We start from the raw sequence: 20,000 nt of genomic DNA, 5'->3' as shown, positions 1-20,000 counted from the left end.
CCCTCCTCTCTCGTATCATGAGAAATCTTGCTCAAGTCTTATATTTGGAATATTTCCAGATGTTATGACTGAGGTGTTCACAAAAGCCTAGATTATATTAAAATACTTTGCTAATTAAATTTGTTTAAATGCTTTTAAAATTGAAACTAAATATCACTTTTTCTTCTACCTTTTCAATCCTCATCCTCATCCCACATCTGGCCATCATGTTGGAATGGGTTGACATAATCTGTCATGCACCAATGTTTTACCATTGGTTGTGGTTTCCATGGCTGGATGCCCTCGTGGCACCGGTACACATTGATATAACTCAAGCATTTCATGAGGAAAGACTTACTTTGCAGATAATTTGTTCTTAAACGCTTAACAGTTAAAGTGTCATTTTAATTTCTCTAATTATAATTAGCTAATGTAATCCCACTATTTTTAAAGTAAAATAATTACTCTTGCTTGTAACTGCTTCATAAATTTCTAGAAATGTCCATCATTAAGTTTTTAATCTAATTTAACGAATCAAAAACAGAAAACAAATGTTCAATCCTTGATTTGGTATTTTTTTTAAATCTCACCCTTCGATTTCTATCAAATAATCCCCAGGTTCCAATGGAAATCTGAGTCGCAGCAAACGGCTGAGTATCTCGTCCCATAATCTGTCCACCACAAAGTCTTCCCGGACGCCAAAGTCTCCTGGATTACAAACAGGAAATTCTCGGCCAAAGACTCCAACGATGAATAGCAGTAGCTCGAAACTGTCGACGCCAGGAACTACACTGGTCCGACCCAACAGTACAACACCAGCCAGACCCAACAGTACGACACCAAACACATCTCGAAGTACAACACCAGTTGCACAGAGGATGGGTGCACAACGGCGCCTGCCAACCACACCAAAGTCTTCAACCCCAAAGACCCCCCTTCGTCCCAGAACCCCAACGGCACACAGATAACATCTAAAAAATCTGTAACATGTGAAAGGTTTTTTTGTTTTACCAACTCATTTGGACATGAAGATGTAATTAGTAAAGATATTTTATACACCCAGCTCATATCTGAAATGGTTGCTGTAAATACTGTTTTATATATACACAGGTATATATGTATATATATGAAATAGGATGTACTAGAGAGATGTCTTGTATCAATGAAATATTACACACATTCTATCACATATATGTATATATATACACACACACACACACATACATACATACAAAGTTGTTTGATCCTAAGGTCATTCAGTGCTGTGCCAATTTAGCAGAACTTCTGCAATTCACACTCCAGATATTTCTCACAGACATTCTCTCTCAATTTCCATATTTTCAATGTTTTAACCAATTAAATTTATCCAATTCAGAACATTAGTTGTGGTTAGTGCAACAATTTAATTCAACTAATTAATCAATACAATAATTAGTACAATGACATAGATTTTAAAAAATGATAATCACATGAAATATTATTCCTTAGGGTGGTGGGTTAGAAGAATATTTAGAGCTATGAGCAAAATGCTGCATATTGGGCTATACCAGTCATATACTGAGGTGATGGAATTAAGTATTAAGGCACTGTAGTTTTAAGAAGTAAAATATAAATGGTCTTACCGTGATTACTTTTTACTTTGAAGATTTTTAGTTCAAATCACACCAGGGTCGACTCTGCCTTTCATCCTTCCAAGGATAAATACCTGTGAAATGTTGGAGTTGATCCAATCAATTGTGACCCTTACTTTACAATTTTAAGCTTAGTGCCACTGTGAGAAATAGCAATAATAGTAATTATTATTCATCTTGTATTTTGGTAGATTTATGGCAGTGTAGAATTAAAGATTCCACATTTCATCTTTTACAAAAAATTTTATCAGAATCCAAAATATTGATATCTATTTGCAGAAATCTGTAAAGTGTTTAGAAATAGTAAAGAAATTACTTAGGAGAAGAAATATTTAAGAAACTACTTTATGATACAACCACCACAGATATTTGTTTTTTTTTAATTTTTATCTCCAACTATTTATATTTTCTCTAATAGAATTAACATTATATATGTATAAACATATATAAACATACCACACACACATGAAAAAACTTTTTTTTCATGTTGTACATATGTGATATTTTCTTCCAAATCTCTTTTATAATATCAGTGAATCAGAATGAATGAACCAACTTCGAAAATGGTGCAAAAAACATCCATAACTCTCCACTAATTTATATATCCACACACCCGTTCTCCTTTTGGTCTTTTTTACCTTTTTATTAATTTATCAACTTCTTCAGCCTTATACCACCATAAATGTTTACATGAGTTTTCTTCTGTTTATCTATAATAACACACTGAATCTTGTAAATTATTTTGTTATCACACAATTCAATTTCAAATCTATTTTTTAATTGAGTTGGGGGCTGAATTACAAAAATGAAACAAAACAAAAAAAGTGGGTTTTTTTTTTTTTTAATTTATATATTTTTGTAATTTATTTCTTGTATTCTAAATATTAGATCAGCTGAGATGATGGGTTATGCGCTCTGGGAAACAATTTTATATCCAGAGGAACAATTGATGGGAGGGGGCTCTAAAAAACAGAAACATTCCATTTTTAATGTATATTAAGCTTCAGGTTTCGTTCTTCAATTTTAACAAATCTTTATCTTCATTACAAGTACAGTAATTAATCCAAATAATTTTAATTTGCTCAAGTTTTAACATTTTTATTTGAAAAAAAAAAATGAACCTTGTTAGATATGTGTGTTAGATATATCTAACAGTAATGAGGTTTTAAAACATTTGAGCAGCTTTGATATAACTGTTTTAAAGAAGCCTTTTGAATACTCAAAATTATTTAAATTGTAAAAGCGAGAACTTGTTTTCCATATGTTGCTGGGAATTTAGTTACCTTCTTGTGTTATTGGTTCTAAGCCAATGTTATGCTTTGCTATGTAAAAAAAAAAGACAAAAAACAAAATCGGTATTAAGAAACTGTCAATTAACTTTCGGCTTACACAGAAATTGATTTGAATTTCCATGCTCAACTCCAGACCATGCCAAGACTAGCAGGAAGGGATTTCTGAGGAATACATTGAGCCTACCTTCAGTATTACTAGATTCCTGTCAAAACAAACAAAATTCAATGAGTTTCAATTGTTTCGCAAAACGGCGCCAATTCTTGTGATAATTTGGACCAATCTTTAGTTACCTTCAATAAATATCAACACAATAAGTTATATTCCAAGAAATAATCTTTTAAAATACTTTTACATGAGTAAAAACGTGTGATATTTTCCCTGGCCAAATTTAATTCATTCATTTTTTTTATTATTATTATTATTATTATTTTTCCTTTTGATACTGCAGAAAAAGAAAGTTTTAAATTGTGATTCACAGGTTATCTGCATTTCAAAAAGACAGAATCTGCTAACTCTACCGATATTTCTAACTAAAAGATCAACTCCATTAATAGCAAAAATATTTGTCTCCCTAAATATCATTTTATTAAATATTTCAATATCATTAAATATTTCAAAAAATTTTCTAAATTTTCTTTTCTCTTATCCATAAATAATCTTTTCTAAATGTCCACTCTTAACAGTCCATGTCCATTCTGACCCGTGTCCACTACAACTGTATTTATTCTTTAACCTAACCACTAACAATACTAGAATCCGGCTTCTCATTCTGGAACCAGATTTTTTCCTTTCACTGACCATCTCCAGTAGTTTGGCCAACTCTCTCTTTCTAATGACCTTTGAAACATGTCCAAACCTTAAAGGTCATCAAATTTAGTTTACTAGTGCCTGCAGATGACCAAGATGGAACAGTGAAATACAAAGATGTTAGTCTGTCACTCTCAGCAGTTAGTGTTTCTTCATACCAGTTTTTACAACGGTGTTCTCCATTCCATGTCAAAAATGAGGTCGATCTTTTGTTTTAAAGTTCCGTCCAACTCATGTTCACATAGAAAAAGGGAGACGCAAGCATTTTTTTTTTTAAACTAATGTGAAAACTTAAGATTGTTTTCATAATTATTTTGACATTTTTGATAATTTTTTTTTTTTTTTACAAAATATTTTAAAACATTCTGTGAAACTGTTTTGGTAGTATTTTCATCTGCCTCAACAATCCTTAAAGTTATTTGTAACCAACTTAAACAGGAAATATCTCTACAAAATTCACCAGAAGAAAAAAAAACATTTAACAAAGAATTTGTTGGTCATTTCCAATTTAACCTCTTTGGTGTGGGATGGGGGAAAAGAATTCTAGGAAGATTTCAAGGGGGTGGGGAAACGAACTTTCATTGTAAATCAGGAACTGTTTATTGGTATGTCTGTTAAGTGAACTACAGATGAACTATAACAGCAAATTATTGGTATATCTGTTCAGTTGTAAAAGTTTTCTGTATAAAGATCAGCAATTAAAATATATAAAATGCATTGTTAATTTTTTTAATTTATTCTACTCCTTTCAGTCATTGGGCCTTGGCCATGCTGGGGCACTTTTTGTTGTTTTCAGATTTATATTCTAAGCGCAGGAGTGGCTGTGTGGTAAGTAGCTTGTTTACCACCCACATGGTTCAGGGTTCAGTCCCACTGTGTGGCACCTTGGGCAAGTGTCTTCTACTATAGCCAAAGCCTTGTGAGTGGATTTGGTAGACAGAAACTGAAAGAAGCTTGTCATATATATGTATATATATATATATATGTATGTATGTGTGTTTGTGTGTCAGTGTTTGTCCCCACAACATCGCTTGACAACCGATGCTGGTGTGTTTAGGTCCCCATAACTTAGCGGTTCAGCAAAAGAGACCGATAGAATAAGTACCAGGCTTCCAAAGAATAAGTCCTGGGGTCGATTTGCTCGACTAAAGGCGGTGCTCCAGCATGGCCGCAGTCAAATGACTGAAACAAGTAAAAAGAGTATAAACGAACCAGTGAATCAAGCATCTACATCTTGGCTGTCCAAGTTGCTAAATATGGCCATCAAATAGAGCCTTCCTTACCCTTTTACTTGTTTCAGTCACTGACCATGGTCAAGCTGGGGCATCGCCTTCAAGAATGTTTACTTGAATGAAATGACCGCAGTACTTGTAAATTGATAAGCCTGGTCCTTTTTCTGTCAGTCTTTTTTGTTGAGCTGCTAATGTTAAAGGGATGTAAACATACCAACACTGGTGGGGGACAAATAGACACACATGTAACACATTACTTGTTTCAGTCATTTGACTGCAGCCATGCTGGAGCACTGCCTGAAAGGGTTTTAGTCGAAGAAATCGACCCCCAGGACTTATTCGTTGTAAGCTTAGTACCTATTCTATCGGTCTCTTTTGCTGAACCGCTAAGTTATGGGGACATAAACACACCAGCATCAGTTGTCAAGCAATGGTGGGGAAGGACAGACACACACACACACAGTGGTCTTCCCGGTTTTGTATACCCAATCCACTCATGAAGCTTTGGTCAGCCCAAGGCTATAGTAGAAGACACTTGCCCAAGGTGCCATGAAGTGGGACTGAACTTGGAACCATGTGGTTGGGAAGCAAACTTCCTACCACATACACACGAGGGGGTGTTGAAAGGTTCCTGTCTTTGGGTAAAAGAAAATACAGGAGGATCAGTTAATAATGATTTTATTCAACATATTCCCCTCTCAGATTCATACACTTATTGCAGCGGTCCTTCAGTTTTTGAAGGTTGGGCCTCCAACTTAGCCTTTCGCAATACCCTTGAAGCCAGGAAATTTTCAGCATCCCCTAGTATAAACGTTGGGCTTTCAGTTTCCATCTACCAAATCTACTCACAAGCCCAAAGGCTATAGTAGAGGACACTTAGCCAGTGACACATTATGGGATTGAACCTGGAACTACATGGTTGGGAAGTAAGCTTCATACCACACAGCCATGCCTGAACCTATCAGCAACCTATCAGCAACCTATCAGCAACCTATTGCTGTAGCTGTGTGCATCCATGAGCAACCACCATCTTCAGTGTCCACTTTTGCATGGGTTGGACAGAGTTTGTTGCAGTGGATTTTCTTTGGCCAAGTTTAAATAAACTCTTTAGAAAATAAGGTGAAATATCTTTAATGATATATTCACAGAACTATAACGATCCTCATTATAGGAATGTTATTATCGTTCATTTTCCTTCTCTCTCTTAAGTATGGTACTGTGTACAGAGAGTGCTGAAAATTTAGTGTACACATTTTTAATTTACCCATCCCCGAAATGACAAAGTTCATAGTATTGACCAAACCAAAAGAAAAGTTGATGAAAGTTATTACGTCTACGACTTTCATTCAAGCAAAACAAAACTAGGAAAAGAATACTGGAGATGTGAGAAAGGAAGGCTGTGTGTTCACTGCGGAATCCACATGGTAACGGAAATCAAGGAGCTGAAATTTATTTAGTGAGCACCTTCATCCAACTCATTTAGATTCGTTAAATGCTAGGAAAGTTCTGACAGAAGAGGAAGGGTTCATTCAAGGTAAAATGACTCAAATTCAAGGGGATCCATCAAATTCATGCACACTATATCGAAGAATAACTCAACACCTCAAAAGATTGGTCACTGAATATGGGTCAACAAGAAAAATTGATTTTTTTGAAGAGTGTGGCATATAATTTGCATCAATTGTAAGTGATCATAATAAATCATTAATTATATCTTATTACTTTTTAAAATACATTTTCCCATAGTATTTTACTTGAATCCTATCAATGAAATTCTCGATGATTATTTGATTTTGATGTTCACCTTGTTTTCTAAAGAGTTTATTTAAAATTGGACAAAAAATCAGACCAAAAAAATTTAACAAAAAGATGGAGATGAAGTGATGTTGGACAAAGTGACATTGGATGAAAAGTCAGGTCACGCCTGAAACTGTGTGGTTGGGAAACAAGCTTCTTGTCACACACCTGCACTTCAATATGAAATCAAATTGCTTTAATTGAAAACCTTACCTGTGCACATTTTGTCATAAGAGAAAAATTGGGTATAAGAGGCAAGAAAGAAGACTGTGCTGGTATGGTCATGTGATGCATATGGATGAGGACAGCTGCATAAAGAAGTGCTGATCTCTAATTGTGGAGGGAACCAGTGGAAGACGTAGACCCAGGAAGATGTGGGACAAGATTGTGAAATATGATCTTTGGTCGTTGAGTCTCACAGAAGTAAATACAAGTGGCTGAGATTTCTGGTAATTTGCTGTGCTTGAGAAGACACGACAAACTAAGTGGAATGCTAGTCATGGCCAGTGCTGGAGACACCCACTTCACTCTGTAAAGTGATCGGTGTTAGGAAGGGCATCCAGCTGTAGAAATTAAGCCAAAACAAGACAACTGGAGCCTGGTACAGGCTCTCTGGCTTATCAACTCCTGTCTAACTGCCTAACCCATGCCAGCATGGGAAATGGATGTTAAATGATGATGATGATGCACTAGCTGCAAAAAGTGGAAGAGGGAATATTGCTTATTAGCTCAAGGAAACTTTCTGTTGTTATGTGATGAAGGTCACATGTCAGTGAGTGTTTGAGAGCTGCCTTTTATGAGACAGAGAAGACCAAGTTTGTCAAACGAATTTTTAATGTTCAGCTAAGAGAGTGATTAACAAAGCTAATTACTTTAAATTGGTAAAAGGTGTAAGATTGTGAACGAGTTGTCTGGAGTCAATAGTAAAATGCATTGAGAGACAAAAGAAAATGATTCGGTGTGAAATAGCTTTACATAATTCATCATCATTATCATCGTTTAACGTCCGCTTTCCATGCTGGCATGGGTTGGATGGTTTGACTGGGGACTAGTGAGCCAGATGGCTGCACCAGACTCCAATCTGATCTGGCAGAGTTTCTACAGCTGGATGCCCTTCCTAACCTCAACCACTCTGAGAGTGTAGTGGGTGCTTTTTTACGTGCCACTGGCATGAGGGCCAGTCCGGTGGTACTGGCAACGGCCACGCTCAAATAGTGTTTTTTATGTGCCACCTGCACAAGAGTCAGTCTAATGTTTTGTTCACAGGCCACCGGCACGAGTGCCAGTAAGGCAAAGCTGGAAACGATCGCACTCAAATGGTGCTTTTTACATACCACCGGCACGGAAGTGAGACTGCTGCTCTGGCATGGATCCCACTCGGATGGTGCTTTTAGCACTCCACTGGCATGAGTGCCAGTCATCAAATTTAGTTCAGTTTTGATCTCCCTTGCCCTAACAGGTCTGACTTTAGTGTCCAATGAAGGAAGGTTGGCATGGGTGCCAGTCAACGAATTTGGTTCACATATATTAAATACCACACAACATAAATTTCTTGTGCAATTTCCACAAATTTGCAGAATTGCCTCATGGCAAATGAGAGCCACTCCATAAACACACCAGCACAGGTTGTCAAGCTAAGGTGGGGTCACAAAGACATGCACACATGTATTTGTGTGTGTGTGTGTGTGTGTATATATATATATATATATATATATATATATATGAATAATAACAATAAATGGAGCAAAACGCATATAAATAAAAGTTCCTCTAATTCCTACATATGTTTCAAAATATATGTGTACTCTACTCCAAAGAAGTAAGAGCTGCTGGAATTCCACATATATTCATTGTCAGGAAACCAACATATAGAAGCAAGACAAATGTGAAATGATGAGGTAACTTACGAGTTATAATATTACATGGCCAAGTAAGTGACCGTTTGAAGTAAGAACGCTTGTTTACATAGAGTTATAAAGGGAGGGGGCTGTAAACGCTATACTAAAGGTTTAAATTAAATGATTAAAATGGGGGGAGGAGGGCAAAATAGATCACAGTAAAGTACACTAGAAGTCATAAGCTAAATGCTAATTCAAAAGTGGAGGAAGGGAGAGAATCAAGAGAGTTCATCAAATATATATAAAAAAAAATTTTCTCCTTAAGGAAAAAACTAATAACATACTAATATAAAGCGAAGAAAGTGGTTTTTTGTGTGATTTTTGCTACCCATGGTAACTATTAACATATTTACATTGTCAAGGAATTTTTAAACTGAGATAATATTAATATATACATAAACTAATATATATATGTATATAATCATAAATATATAGGGATTGACAGTAACCTGCTTCTCCAACATACTGAGAATTCAGAAATAGCAGTCAAAGAACTACTGATTTCAAAACTACAAATTATTACTCTAGATTGATAGCGATATTTTTGATACATACTGAGCTACCCGGCAAAATTATTAATTATTAATTTTATTACTAATTGACGATTCCCTGCCCTGCATATCTATATATGTATATATATATAGAAAATGAGATTCTTTCAGTTTCCAGCTACCAAATCCATTGACAAGGCTTTGGTTGACCTGAGGCTATAGAAGTGTGGACTGGGTGCTCTTTTCCGTGACACCAGTACTATTGAGGTCGCTGTGCATTTTGCAAGACTATGCACCCTGGGGGAGGTTGGGTGGAGGCAGCTTCATGCAAGGGGACAAGGGGATTACTATGAGAAGTGGGGTGGGTCAAACAGGTTCTTGTAGGAGAAAGAGAGAGAGAGATCAGTAGAAGCTGCAAAAGAAAATGGCAATGAGGTACCCAGGTAGCTCCACAAGGCAAATAATTATAAGTGAGAGTGTGGGTCGGTTGCAAGATTGCATGAGGGAATGGGGTGGCAGAGTGCCAAAAAGGGGTAGGATTGAAGGATGAATGAACAAACAACCATGAACTGGTGAAGATAGATGGATGCAGAAGAGAGAGAGAGTGGAGATGGGTTTGAAGGGCAGAAGTAGTAAAGATAATACAGCTGCCAGGGAGGGGAACAAGAGAGAAAGAGGACATGGTTGGGTAGTCTGGTAAGAGCCAGATGGGAGGGGAAAGAGTCAGGTATTATGCTTGGGAGAGAGGGATGAGTCATTGTAACAGGGGTGGAGAGCATGAAACACAGCAGTTACAGAACTCGGTTTCATTGAGGAGGGAGAGTCTTTTCAAGAACCTCATATTGCCAGAAATCCTAATCCTTTGTCACTTCTGGAAGGCTCAGGGTCCTGAAGTCAGCCACTTCATCCCATGTCTTCCTAGGTCTCCTTCTGCAAGTTCCAGCTACATTAAGTGATTGGCATTCCCTTATAAAGTTGTCCTCATGTGACCAGACTGTTATACCATAGGAATGAATAATGATGTTGTGTGCTCAGATAATGATTTTATTAACGAATGAAAAATATTGCAATATTTCCAAAATGAAGTGTAAGATGGTAAAAAGTAATTCCAATTGTGCACCATGTAAATGAATAAGACTGTACGAGGAACAAGCGCCAAGAGGTGAAAAAGAATAAAACCATAAAATGAGAATGCATAAAAAATATCACCTGATGGAGTCAATAAAGTGCCACACGATTGAAGAATTTTATTTATTTATGCTCCTTTTAAAGCCTAGCCAGGCTCATGGGCCCGGTTTCCCGGTTTCTATGGCGTATGTGTTCCCCCCAGCTGGACGGGACACCAGTCCATCGCAGCGTTACTCAAGAAACAGGAAGAAAGAGTGAGAGAAAGAGTACAACAGGGGTCGGCACCACCCCCTGCCAGAGCTGTGTGGAGCTTTAGGTTTTTTCGCTCAATAAACACGTCCGGTCTGGGAATCAAAACCGCGATCCTCCGACTACGAGTCCGCTGCCCTAACCAGTGGGCCATTGCGCTTCCACAATTGAAGAATGGGCTTTGGCAAAAAGATAAACAATGTGGGAGTAGGAAAATGTCACATGATAGAATTGTGTCACATGATTGGATGAACAAAAATAGACAATAAACAATATTCTGTGTCTCACATACCATCACAGTTTTCCTTCTTAAACCCAACATCTTATTCCTCTTATGCCCAGTTTTTCACTCAGCACTTTTGTACAAATTCTTTCACACACACACTGTACATTCAATGGAGCATGCTCACTTATTTCTTCCCAGTCTTCTCAACTTGTCTGCATTCAAGGACAATGTCTCACTGCCATGCAGCATTGCAATCTTAACACAAGCATCATACAATCCACTCTTCACCTTTGATGGAAAAGATCTTTGTCTACAGTGGTGGTAGCCTCCTGAACTTTAACCATTTCTTACCTGAGCTATTATACTTTCATCACAAAAGCTATCAACTACTTTTAATGAGCCATCCAGACATTTAAGAGGCTAAATGTTTGGTGTGCTTGTAGGTGCTATTCCAGGGCATCTATCACCTATGAAGATTACATAATAATAAAGAGAAGGGTGATGAGTGAGCCCCGATGCATACCCACCTTCATGCTGGGTTCCTCTGCTATTATCCTCACTAACTCCCATCTTTCTGACAACACTTCTGAACCTGGTTTGTACAGCTCTCGCATGCTATTTGCCTACTCCAAGCTTTCTCAGTGACCACCAACTCACATCAGGGAACCCTTTCAAAGGCCTTCTCTAGATCAACAAATGCCAACTGAGGGGGCTTATTCCTTGCTAGATACTTCTGTTGCTGTCTTGCAAGGAAGATAGCATCCACAGTACTTTCAGTGACCACAATCTCACAAATTGGAGGAGCCCTATCAAAAGGCTCCTCTAGATCAACAAATGCCAAGTAAAGGGACTTATTCTTGGTTAGATAATTCTGCAGTGGCCTAACTAGGAAGATAGCATCCATCGGACTTCTTCCTGGCACAAAACCAAACTGCATTGCATCTATATTCTCTTCCTAATCAATTGTGCTACGACTCTTGATATAATCTTCAAAACCTGATCGAACAGTTAGTAATAATGATAATAATACCATCATGCATATTATCCTCAAACACTGCAGTCCATAGCTAACCCCTAAACTCATCAAAACTATCAACCTCTCCCTCTTTGCAGGGATCTATCCTGATCTTTGGAAACACACTGAAGTGTATCGTGCTCCTAAGAACAGTGCTAGCATTAAGAAGTGCGGGGGAGGGGGGATTAGAGAAATGTCAGTGAGAACCCTCCACTCTACAAAAGCTGAAGATTGATGTTTTATGCTTCGTGTAGTACACCAATCCCAGTCAAAAAAGCACGGAAGACTTGAAGCTCTACCATTAGCCATGATGATACACTAAAAATTGAAAGCTCGCATGAAAGTTTTAATGTTTTATTACCAGTTGAGTGGGGGGGGGGGCGTAACAATTTGAACAAATATGTCTAATTGGTTTCAAACCAGCCCTGCCTAACAATGCCAACCCTTCGGACCCTACCAACCACTGCTTTACTGCACTCACATCTAATATCTCTTAGATGATGAATGTGGAACGGTGAAGGAGATAGAGTTGGATGAGATTTGCCAAGTGTGTGTAGTGTGGAAGCGAAGATGGAGGCTTTCGGTATAGGGACTGTGTTCATGGAACTATTGTTTGTGTGAATTGGAGTGAAAGAAAATGGTTAATTCGGAAGATATTTGACATTTAATTAAAGTATGGCTGAAAATATTCATTTCAAACCATCCTATGCACAGCAGAAATTATGGAATTTCTCACTGCCAAGAAGTTAAAATACTTCTGGTTGGACAAGTACAGAAGCGGTTCTTGAAAATATCCCTGCTATATTTGGAGTAACTGAGTCTTTAATTCTATGGAAATTTGACAATGAATTGTGTTGGATGAGATAAAACTTAAAACATCTAACAAATATGTCATGAAAGAAATGCATATTTTCACATAAAAAAAAAGTTATCTCTCTCCTCAATGACTACCGATATGGTTTCCTTAAAGCCAGATCCATTGGTGGCCTACCCTCCCCTGCCAATTACCAATGGGCTTTTTTGTTCAGGAGAAATTTGGTGAAAGCAAGGTCGTTACTTTTAACATCAGCAAAGCTTTCAAACCAGGTGTTGCACCAAATCTATCAGAACTGCTAATCTATGAGTTCCACTTGTCTTTCATTTCTTGGAAATGGAGTTTCCTGTCAGACAGCACAATAACTGCATGCACTGATGGAACTATTTCTGCCCCTTGTTCTATCAACTCCAGAATGTATCAGGGTCCCTTTTTGCCCCTCCATTTCCTTCCTTCTATACATCATCAATGACTTGCTTGCTGCCACATTCAACTACTCCCACATTTACACAAATGACTTCTACTCTTCATTCCTCCCAAATATTCTACCACCATGGATCATCCACTCGAAGACCAAAATTATTTCAACATCTTGGCAGCGAGAAATTCCATAATTTCTGATGTATTTATCACTAAAGGTGGTGAGATGGCAGAATCCTTAGCATGCCGGGCAAAAAGCATAGTGGCATTTCATCTGTCTTTATGTTCCAAGTTCAAATTCTGCCGAGGTTGACTTAACCTTTCATCCTTTCAGGGTCAATAAATTAAGTACCAGTTGAGGACTAGAGTCGATGTGACTTAACCCCTCCCACCAAATTTCTGATAATAGAAAGGATTATCACTGAGGATCTCTCCTGATGAAAGCACATCCTTAACATATCTGGAATCCCATCCCAATAATGGATTCTTCTCTTCAGAGTCAGAAGGGGTTTCAGATTCCAACAACAACTGACACTCTACAAAACTCCAGTGAGGATCACAAAGGAGGACTGCTCTCACATTCGGCACATCTGATTGGTATGAGGTCACACACACAGTCTGACATCCATTCATATCTTTCCTACAGCCGTCACCTTGCATAGGCTACAACCCCCATGGGCACTGTCCCATCCTCTAGATCAGTGGTCCCAAACCTTTTATTTAAATGAGTTTTCCCACGGATCTCTTTTAATATGCTTATCCTTACATATATGAAATTTTGAATTTAGTTCACGGACCCCAGTACTACCTTTACGGACCACCAGGGATCCATGGACCCCAGGCTGGGAACCACTGCTCTCGATCAAACCAGACCAAAAGTACTGCAGTGGATTTAATATTCTTGTAATGTATTCTAGATGTGAATGGAATCATAATGGAAGACAACTTCTAATGAAGTGTGTGGAACTGGTTTATGTCCAAGGTTGGTTGTTTTTTTTTTCTTTTTCTTTGTTTTTGCTATCTTTCGTTATTGGAACAAAACTGGCATTTAAAGAGAAAGTGAAAGAGAAGTTCTGCAGACTAAGAAAATAAACATTGATAATCTCTTCTCTGTTTTAATCTTTGTTTTAGTTAATATTCTAGCAGGATATGAAAACACCGATATGAACGGATCAATGTGAAAATATGTATAATTTTATTTGCATCTTTGCCAAAATATCAGAGAAATGAGAAAACGATAAATGGAGGAGTGAGAAACAAAAAGTACAAATAAAACCGAACAGATAAAAGAAAAAAAGTATAAAAACAAAACAAAAGACATTAACAGAACTTGTTGCTTCCATTTTGTATAGCAATGTCTGCAATCCATGAATGAGATTAAAATATTGCAGCCAAGAAATGGTTGGCAACAGAGAGAAATGGAGTTATATTGTTCTGTGAAACATTACGTGGTTTGTGGAGTTATCTGCAGTGAAACACAGAACAAAAAGATCCATATTCTTCGCTCTCTTCTTTTCCAGCTGAATTCCATATTCTCAGCTGTTGCCAAATTTATCTGGTGTCAGTGAAGAAATGACATAAAACTGTCGATGATGGAATGGTGGAATTTTAGAGAAGAGTTATTGGAGGAAGTGAGGTGTGAGAGCGGCCGAAAACAGTATATTGGCAGGACTAATGATTTATGCAATTTTTGCTATAACCATTTACATTAGGAGTTCAAATCCCAGCAAGGTTTACTTTATCATTTAATTTCTCAGGAAGCTGAAGTAAGTACCAATAATATACCATAGTAACAAGAAGATATACCATAGTTATTTATATCATAGGAGAAATATATAGTCAAAGGTAAACCTCTGTACTTGGCTTTTGTTGACTTGGAGAAAGCCTTTGACAGGGTCCCCCGATCCCTTATCTGGTGGTCAATGCGGAAACTAGGGATAGACGAGTGGTTGGTGAGAGCTGTACAAGCCATGTACAGAAACGCTACCAGCAAGGTGAGGGTTGCCAATGAGTACAGGGAAGAATTCAGGGTACAAGTAGGGGTTCACCAAGGATTGGTCCTCAGCTCCCTCTTGTTCATCATAGTCTTCCAGGCAATAACAGAGGAATTTAAGATAGCTGCCCCTGGGAGCTCCTCTATGCTGATGACCTTGTTCTGGGTTCAAATAGCAATGAGATCAAATTAACTTTTCACCCTTTTGGGGACAGATACATAAAGTACAAATCATGAATGGCGGAAGGGGTGGTGTAGGAGGGTCACTTTTTCTGTCATTTTTCACTGTCTTTCTTTAAGAAATATGGTTGTGATTAGATCTGAAGAGTGAGGGACTCTGCCAGGTCTAAACATACCTGACATGCCATGACCCCATAAGGGGTCTGGGCCCAAGGAAAGACAATATGATATATATGTGTGTGTAGCTGCAGGCGTGGCTGTGTGGTAAGAAGTTTGCTGCCCAACCACATGGTTCTGGGTTCAGTCCCACAATGTGCTATCTTGGGCAGGTGTTTCCTACTAAACCCTCGAAGCGACTGAAGCCTTAAGAATAGATTTGGTAGAAAGAAACTGAGAGAAGCTTGTCATATATATGATCATCACCAGCTAATGTCTGTTGTCCATGCTGGCATGGGTTGGATGGTGTGACCAGAGCTGGTATGCTGCACTGGACTCCAGTCAGATTTGGCATGGTTTCTATGGCTGGATGCCCTTCCTGACACCAACCACTTTACAGAGTGGCACTGGGTGCTTTTATGTGGCACCACATGGGTGCTTTTATGTGATGCTGCACAGGCACTTTTATATGGCACAACCATAAATACTTTACATCACCAGAAGGATCGGTCTTAACACTTCTGCTGTGGGGTATGGGTCTTCTTGAGTATGGCCAGATGCCAGGTAAACCTTGGTCTTCCGTCATCTCAGCTGAAAGGTTACATGTATGTATACATATATATATATTTTATATTCCTTTCTGTTGAAGAGTGTAGGCTCGAAACAAACATAAAAGACTTTCTCACTTTCCCAAGCATCAAACTAATACACTTGCTTGTTGTTCATACACCTGTCTCCGTCTTTTGTTTTTCTATAAATTTCAACCATATATATATATAACGCCAACCATTCAGAGGGCATCCAGCTGTAGAAACTCTGCCAAATCAGAATGGAGCCTGGTGTAGCCTTCTGGTTTCACTAGTCCTCAGTCAAATCGTCCAACCCATGCTGGCATGGAAAGCGGACGTTAAACGATGATGATAATGATATATATATATATATATATATATATATATATATATATATATATGAGAGTATGTGTGTGTGTACTCTTGTCTTGATGTCATGTGATGGCTGTAAATGAACATCACCATCATACAAGAGTGATGTTGTTCATTTTGGGTCTTTCAATGAAAAATATCTGACCATAACAAAATATGACCTTGCTTGGAAACAGTTGAGGGTTGGCAACATGAAGGACATCCAGCCACCGAAAAGCTGCCTCACCAAATTCAATCTGGCTCATGCAAGCATGGGAAAGTGGACATTAAATGATAATGAAGATGAAACTCGAATACCATCGTGTCTTCAATGCAAAACACATACACACAAACAGTTATAAATCTATATTCCCTGATCTTTAAAATATGCTGGAAACAATGCGTTTGCATACGACCGGGAATCGGATTAAAAAGTGTTCAACTTGACCAACTTGGCAATGGTTCCGATCCAACAAGGTTCAGTAAATATTTACACAAGACATGATTACTAAGAGAACAAAGCTCTCACTGATATTGAATGACCATGTATAGGAGAGGGGAGAGAGAGAGAGAGACAGAGAGACAGAGAGAGACAGAGACAGAATGAGAGAGAGACTGCCTGGAGATTCTTTAAGTGAAACAAGACAAAATAAACACTATCGAACAACAAAGGTTGGTGGAGAATCTATCATGCAATAATAGTTGATTAAAGTAGTGTATATATATCAGACGCTGGAGGCGCAATGGCCCAGTGGTTAGGGCAGCGGACTGGCGGTCGTAGGATCGCGGTTTCGATTCCCAGACCGGGTGTTGTGAGTGTTTATTGAGCGAAAACACCTAAAGCTCTACGAGGCTCCGGCAGGGGATGGTGGCGAACCCTGCTGTACTCTTCCACCACAACTTTCTCTCACTCTTACTTCCTGTTTCTGTTGTCCCTGTAATTCAAAGGGTCAGCCTTGTCACACTGTGTCACGCTGAATATCCCCGAGAACTACGTTTAAGGGTACACATGTCTGTGGAGTGCTCAGCCACTTGCACATTAATTTCACGAGCAGGCTGTTCCGTTGATGGAACCCTTGACGTCGTAAGCGACAGAGTGCCAACAACAACAACAACATCAGACACAGTGAAGGCACATGGCTCAGTGGTTAGAGCATCAGACTCACAATCACGAGGTTGTAAGCTTGATTCCTGGACTGGACTGTGTGTCTTTCCCTCATAATACACACATTACACACACACACACACACACACACACACATGAAGGGGTGCTGAAAAGTTCCTGGCTTTAATGGTATCACAAAAGGCCTAGTTAGAGGCCCAACCTTCCGAGTTCTTTTACAGGGTTCAGAAAAGCTGACAGTGTGTGATAGAAGACACTGTCCTCAAGTTGCCATGCAGTGGGATTGAACCTGAAACTACAGAGTTGATAGAATAATAGACTTGTCAGATAACAGATTCGTATGCTGTTACTGGTGTTGTATCATTTAGGCATGTAATTTTCAGTTATGTGCTCAGTCTACTTAACTGTAAAAAGGTACCACAGGCTGGTGTCATTCACTGCTGAGAACATCATTATGATAATCAATAACACTGTGTAAATTTACAAATAACTCATTAACTTGCTCCATGCTGTGTTTAATTATTCTCTGAGGAAAAGTTATCTCTGATAGATCTGTATTCTAGCCAAGGACAGAAGCCATAGACAATCACCGACTGTCAATAGGTCCTTGTGGTTTGGAAAAGGATTAGCATGGACTTACAAAGACTTGGTGGAAATGCTCAGATATTTTTAGAATGGGCACACAAAAGAATTAATCTTTATCCAGGAAACCATTCTCTAATCTAACTATTTCAGTCTGAAGTAATCAATAAATCCTCCAAAGAGTGGTTTTGTAGCAGATTACTTGCAAGCCTTCCTTATAGAAGTCCTACTCTCAACTTTGTCAGTGTGTGTTTCCCTCACACATCACACACACACAGTTCCTGGCTTTAAGGGTATCAAAAAAGGCCTGGTCAGAGAACCAAACTTCTGAGTTCTTTTGCAGGGCTCAGAAAAACTGAAGGACCACTGCATTAAATGTGTGAATTTGAGAGAGGAATATGTTGAATAAAATCATTATTAACTGATCCTCCTGCATTTTCTTTTACCCAAAGAGCTTTTCAGCACCCATTCGGATGCATATATGTGTGTGAATATACATACATGCATATATATATATATATATATATATATATATATATATATATATAAGATGAAAATTCATTCATTCAATACAGCTGTTGCAAACAATTTTTTTTTTTTTTATTGAGGAATAGAGTTATCACATCATACTAAAAAAATGTTTCCATCGGATGAATATACACAAATTAGATATTTAAAAAGAGACATTTAAAGAATCAACATTACGTGCCCCTTCAGGATTCCTGACTAGCTTCGGCTGAATATACCTCACTTGCAAACAAGTAAGTGCTGTTGACAGGGAAGGCATCCAGCTATAGGAAATTTGCCTCAACAAATTCTCTCTGATCCATATGAGCAGACATTGAAACAACGATGTTTATAGGCGCATGTGCATGTGTGTGTGTGCAGACACATAAGTGCACATTCATTTGTCTCGATATCATGCAATACATAAAAAGCTAGAGTCACTGTCAAAGTGGTGGTATCCTTCAATTCAGATCTTCTGTGAAACACGTGCAGACATGAGGGAATATTACCTTGCTTGAAAACAAGTGGGGGATTGGCAATAGGAGGGGCATCTGGTCACAGAAAACCTGCATCAATGAATCCTGTCTGACTCATGTGAGTATGGAAAAGTGGACATTAAAATGATTATCTATCAATATTTATAGTGTAACGCGTAAATTGTTGCTATTTTATATTTTGAACTTTACGCATGTGCATTGCTTGTTTTTGAATCTGTCAACTACACAGTATAGTAGGGTCAGTTGGGCACTGTCTGTGAGAAAAACAGCACCATGACACAATTCATTCTGCCAGAAATTTGGAAACGACATGCTGTACTGCTTAGTATTTGTGCCAGAAGGTCTAATAGGAACATTTTAGAGTGATGGGTGTCAATCTGAGTCCCAAAAACATGTACCGAGAGTGATAAAAATCAAACATCCAGTCAACATCATGGTGTTTGAAGTGATCACTAGTGATGGCGATGTTATGCCTCCATTCATCTTCTCATGTGGCCTCAGTCTCAACATAAAGTCCTACATCAAGTGCCTGGAGGAGGTAGTGCTGCCCTGGGTGAAGAGGGTGGCTACTGAAAGACCCTATGTCTGGCAGCAGGACCCTGCACCATGCCACACAAGCAGGAGAACCCAGTCATGGCTGTCAGACAATTTCTGAGACCACATCGCCCCTAACATCTGGCCATCTAACTCCTCAGACAGCAACCCCCTTGGTTATTGGGCACACAGTTGAGCAAGAGACCAGCAAAACTCCTTGTAACACCAAAGATGATCTGAAGGCAAGGATTATGGCAGCATTCACCAACTTAAACAAGGAGACCATCCAAAAGAGTTGTAGGTGATTCCGAAGTCGTCTGGAGGCTGTGGTTGAAGCCAAAGGCGATTTTACTGAATAAATTTACTCTTTAGCATTTCAAGATATTTTTATGTAATTTTGGTAAATACAGGGTGAGTAAGGTATCTGAGGACATAGCTTTTTGGGGGGGTCATTGCTGCATTTTTTTGTTAACTCTGTAAAATCTTTGTTTCAGAAAATAATAATAGCAGACCCTCAGCTTACTCAAG

General features: G+C 38.4%; 1 protein-coding gene across 1 annotated transcript in view; it reads left to right on the top strand.

Annotated features, from left to right (window-relative positions):
* Positions 1 to 4,427, top strand: part of LOC106873493 (uncharacterized) — a 296,970-nt gene extending 292,543 nt beyond the window's left edge. Inside the window, 1 exon segment of the mRNA XM_089339867.1 lies at positions 598 to 4,427. Coding sequence (XP_089195993.1) covers positions 598 to 947 — 350 coding nt within the window. The 3' untranslated portion in view covers positions 948 to 4,427.
* The last annotated feature ends 15,573 nt before the right edge of the window (positions 4,428 to 20,000 follow it).

Source organism: Octopus bimaculoides, chromosome 22 (assembly GCF_046866305.1).
Source record: "Octopus bimaculoides isolate indiv1 chromosome 22, ASM4686630v1, whole genome shotgun sequence".
NCBI lineage: Eukaryota > Metazoa > Mollusca > Cephalopoda > Octopoda > Octopodidae > Octopus > Octopus bimaculoides.
The sequence above is the reverse complement of the archived record's forward strand: the minus strand, read 5'-3'. Positions and strand labels throughout refer to the sequence as shown.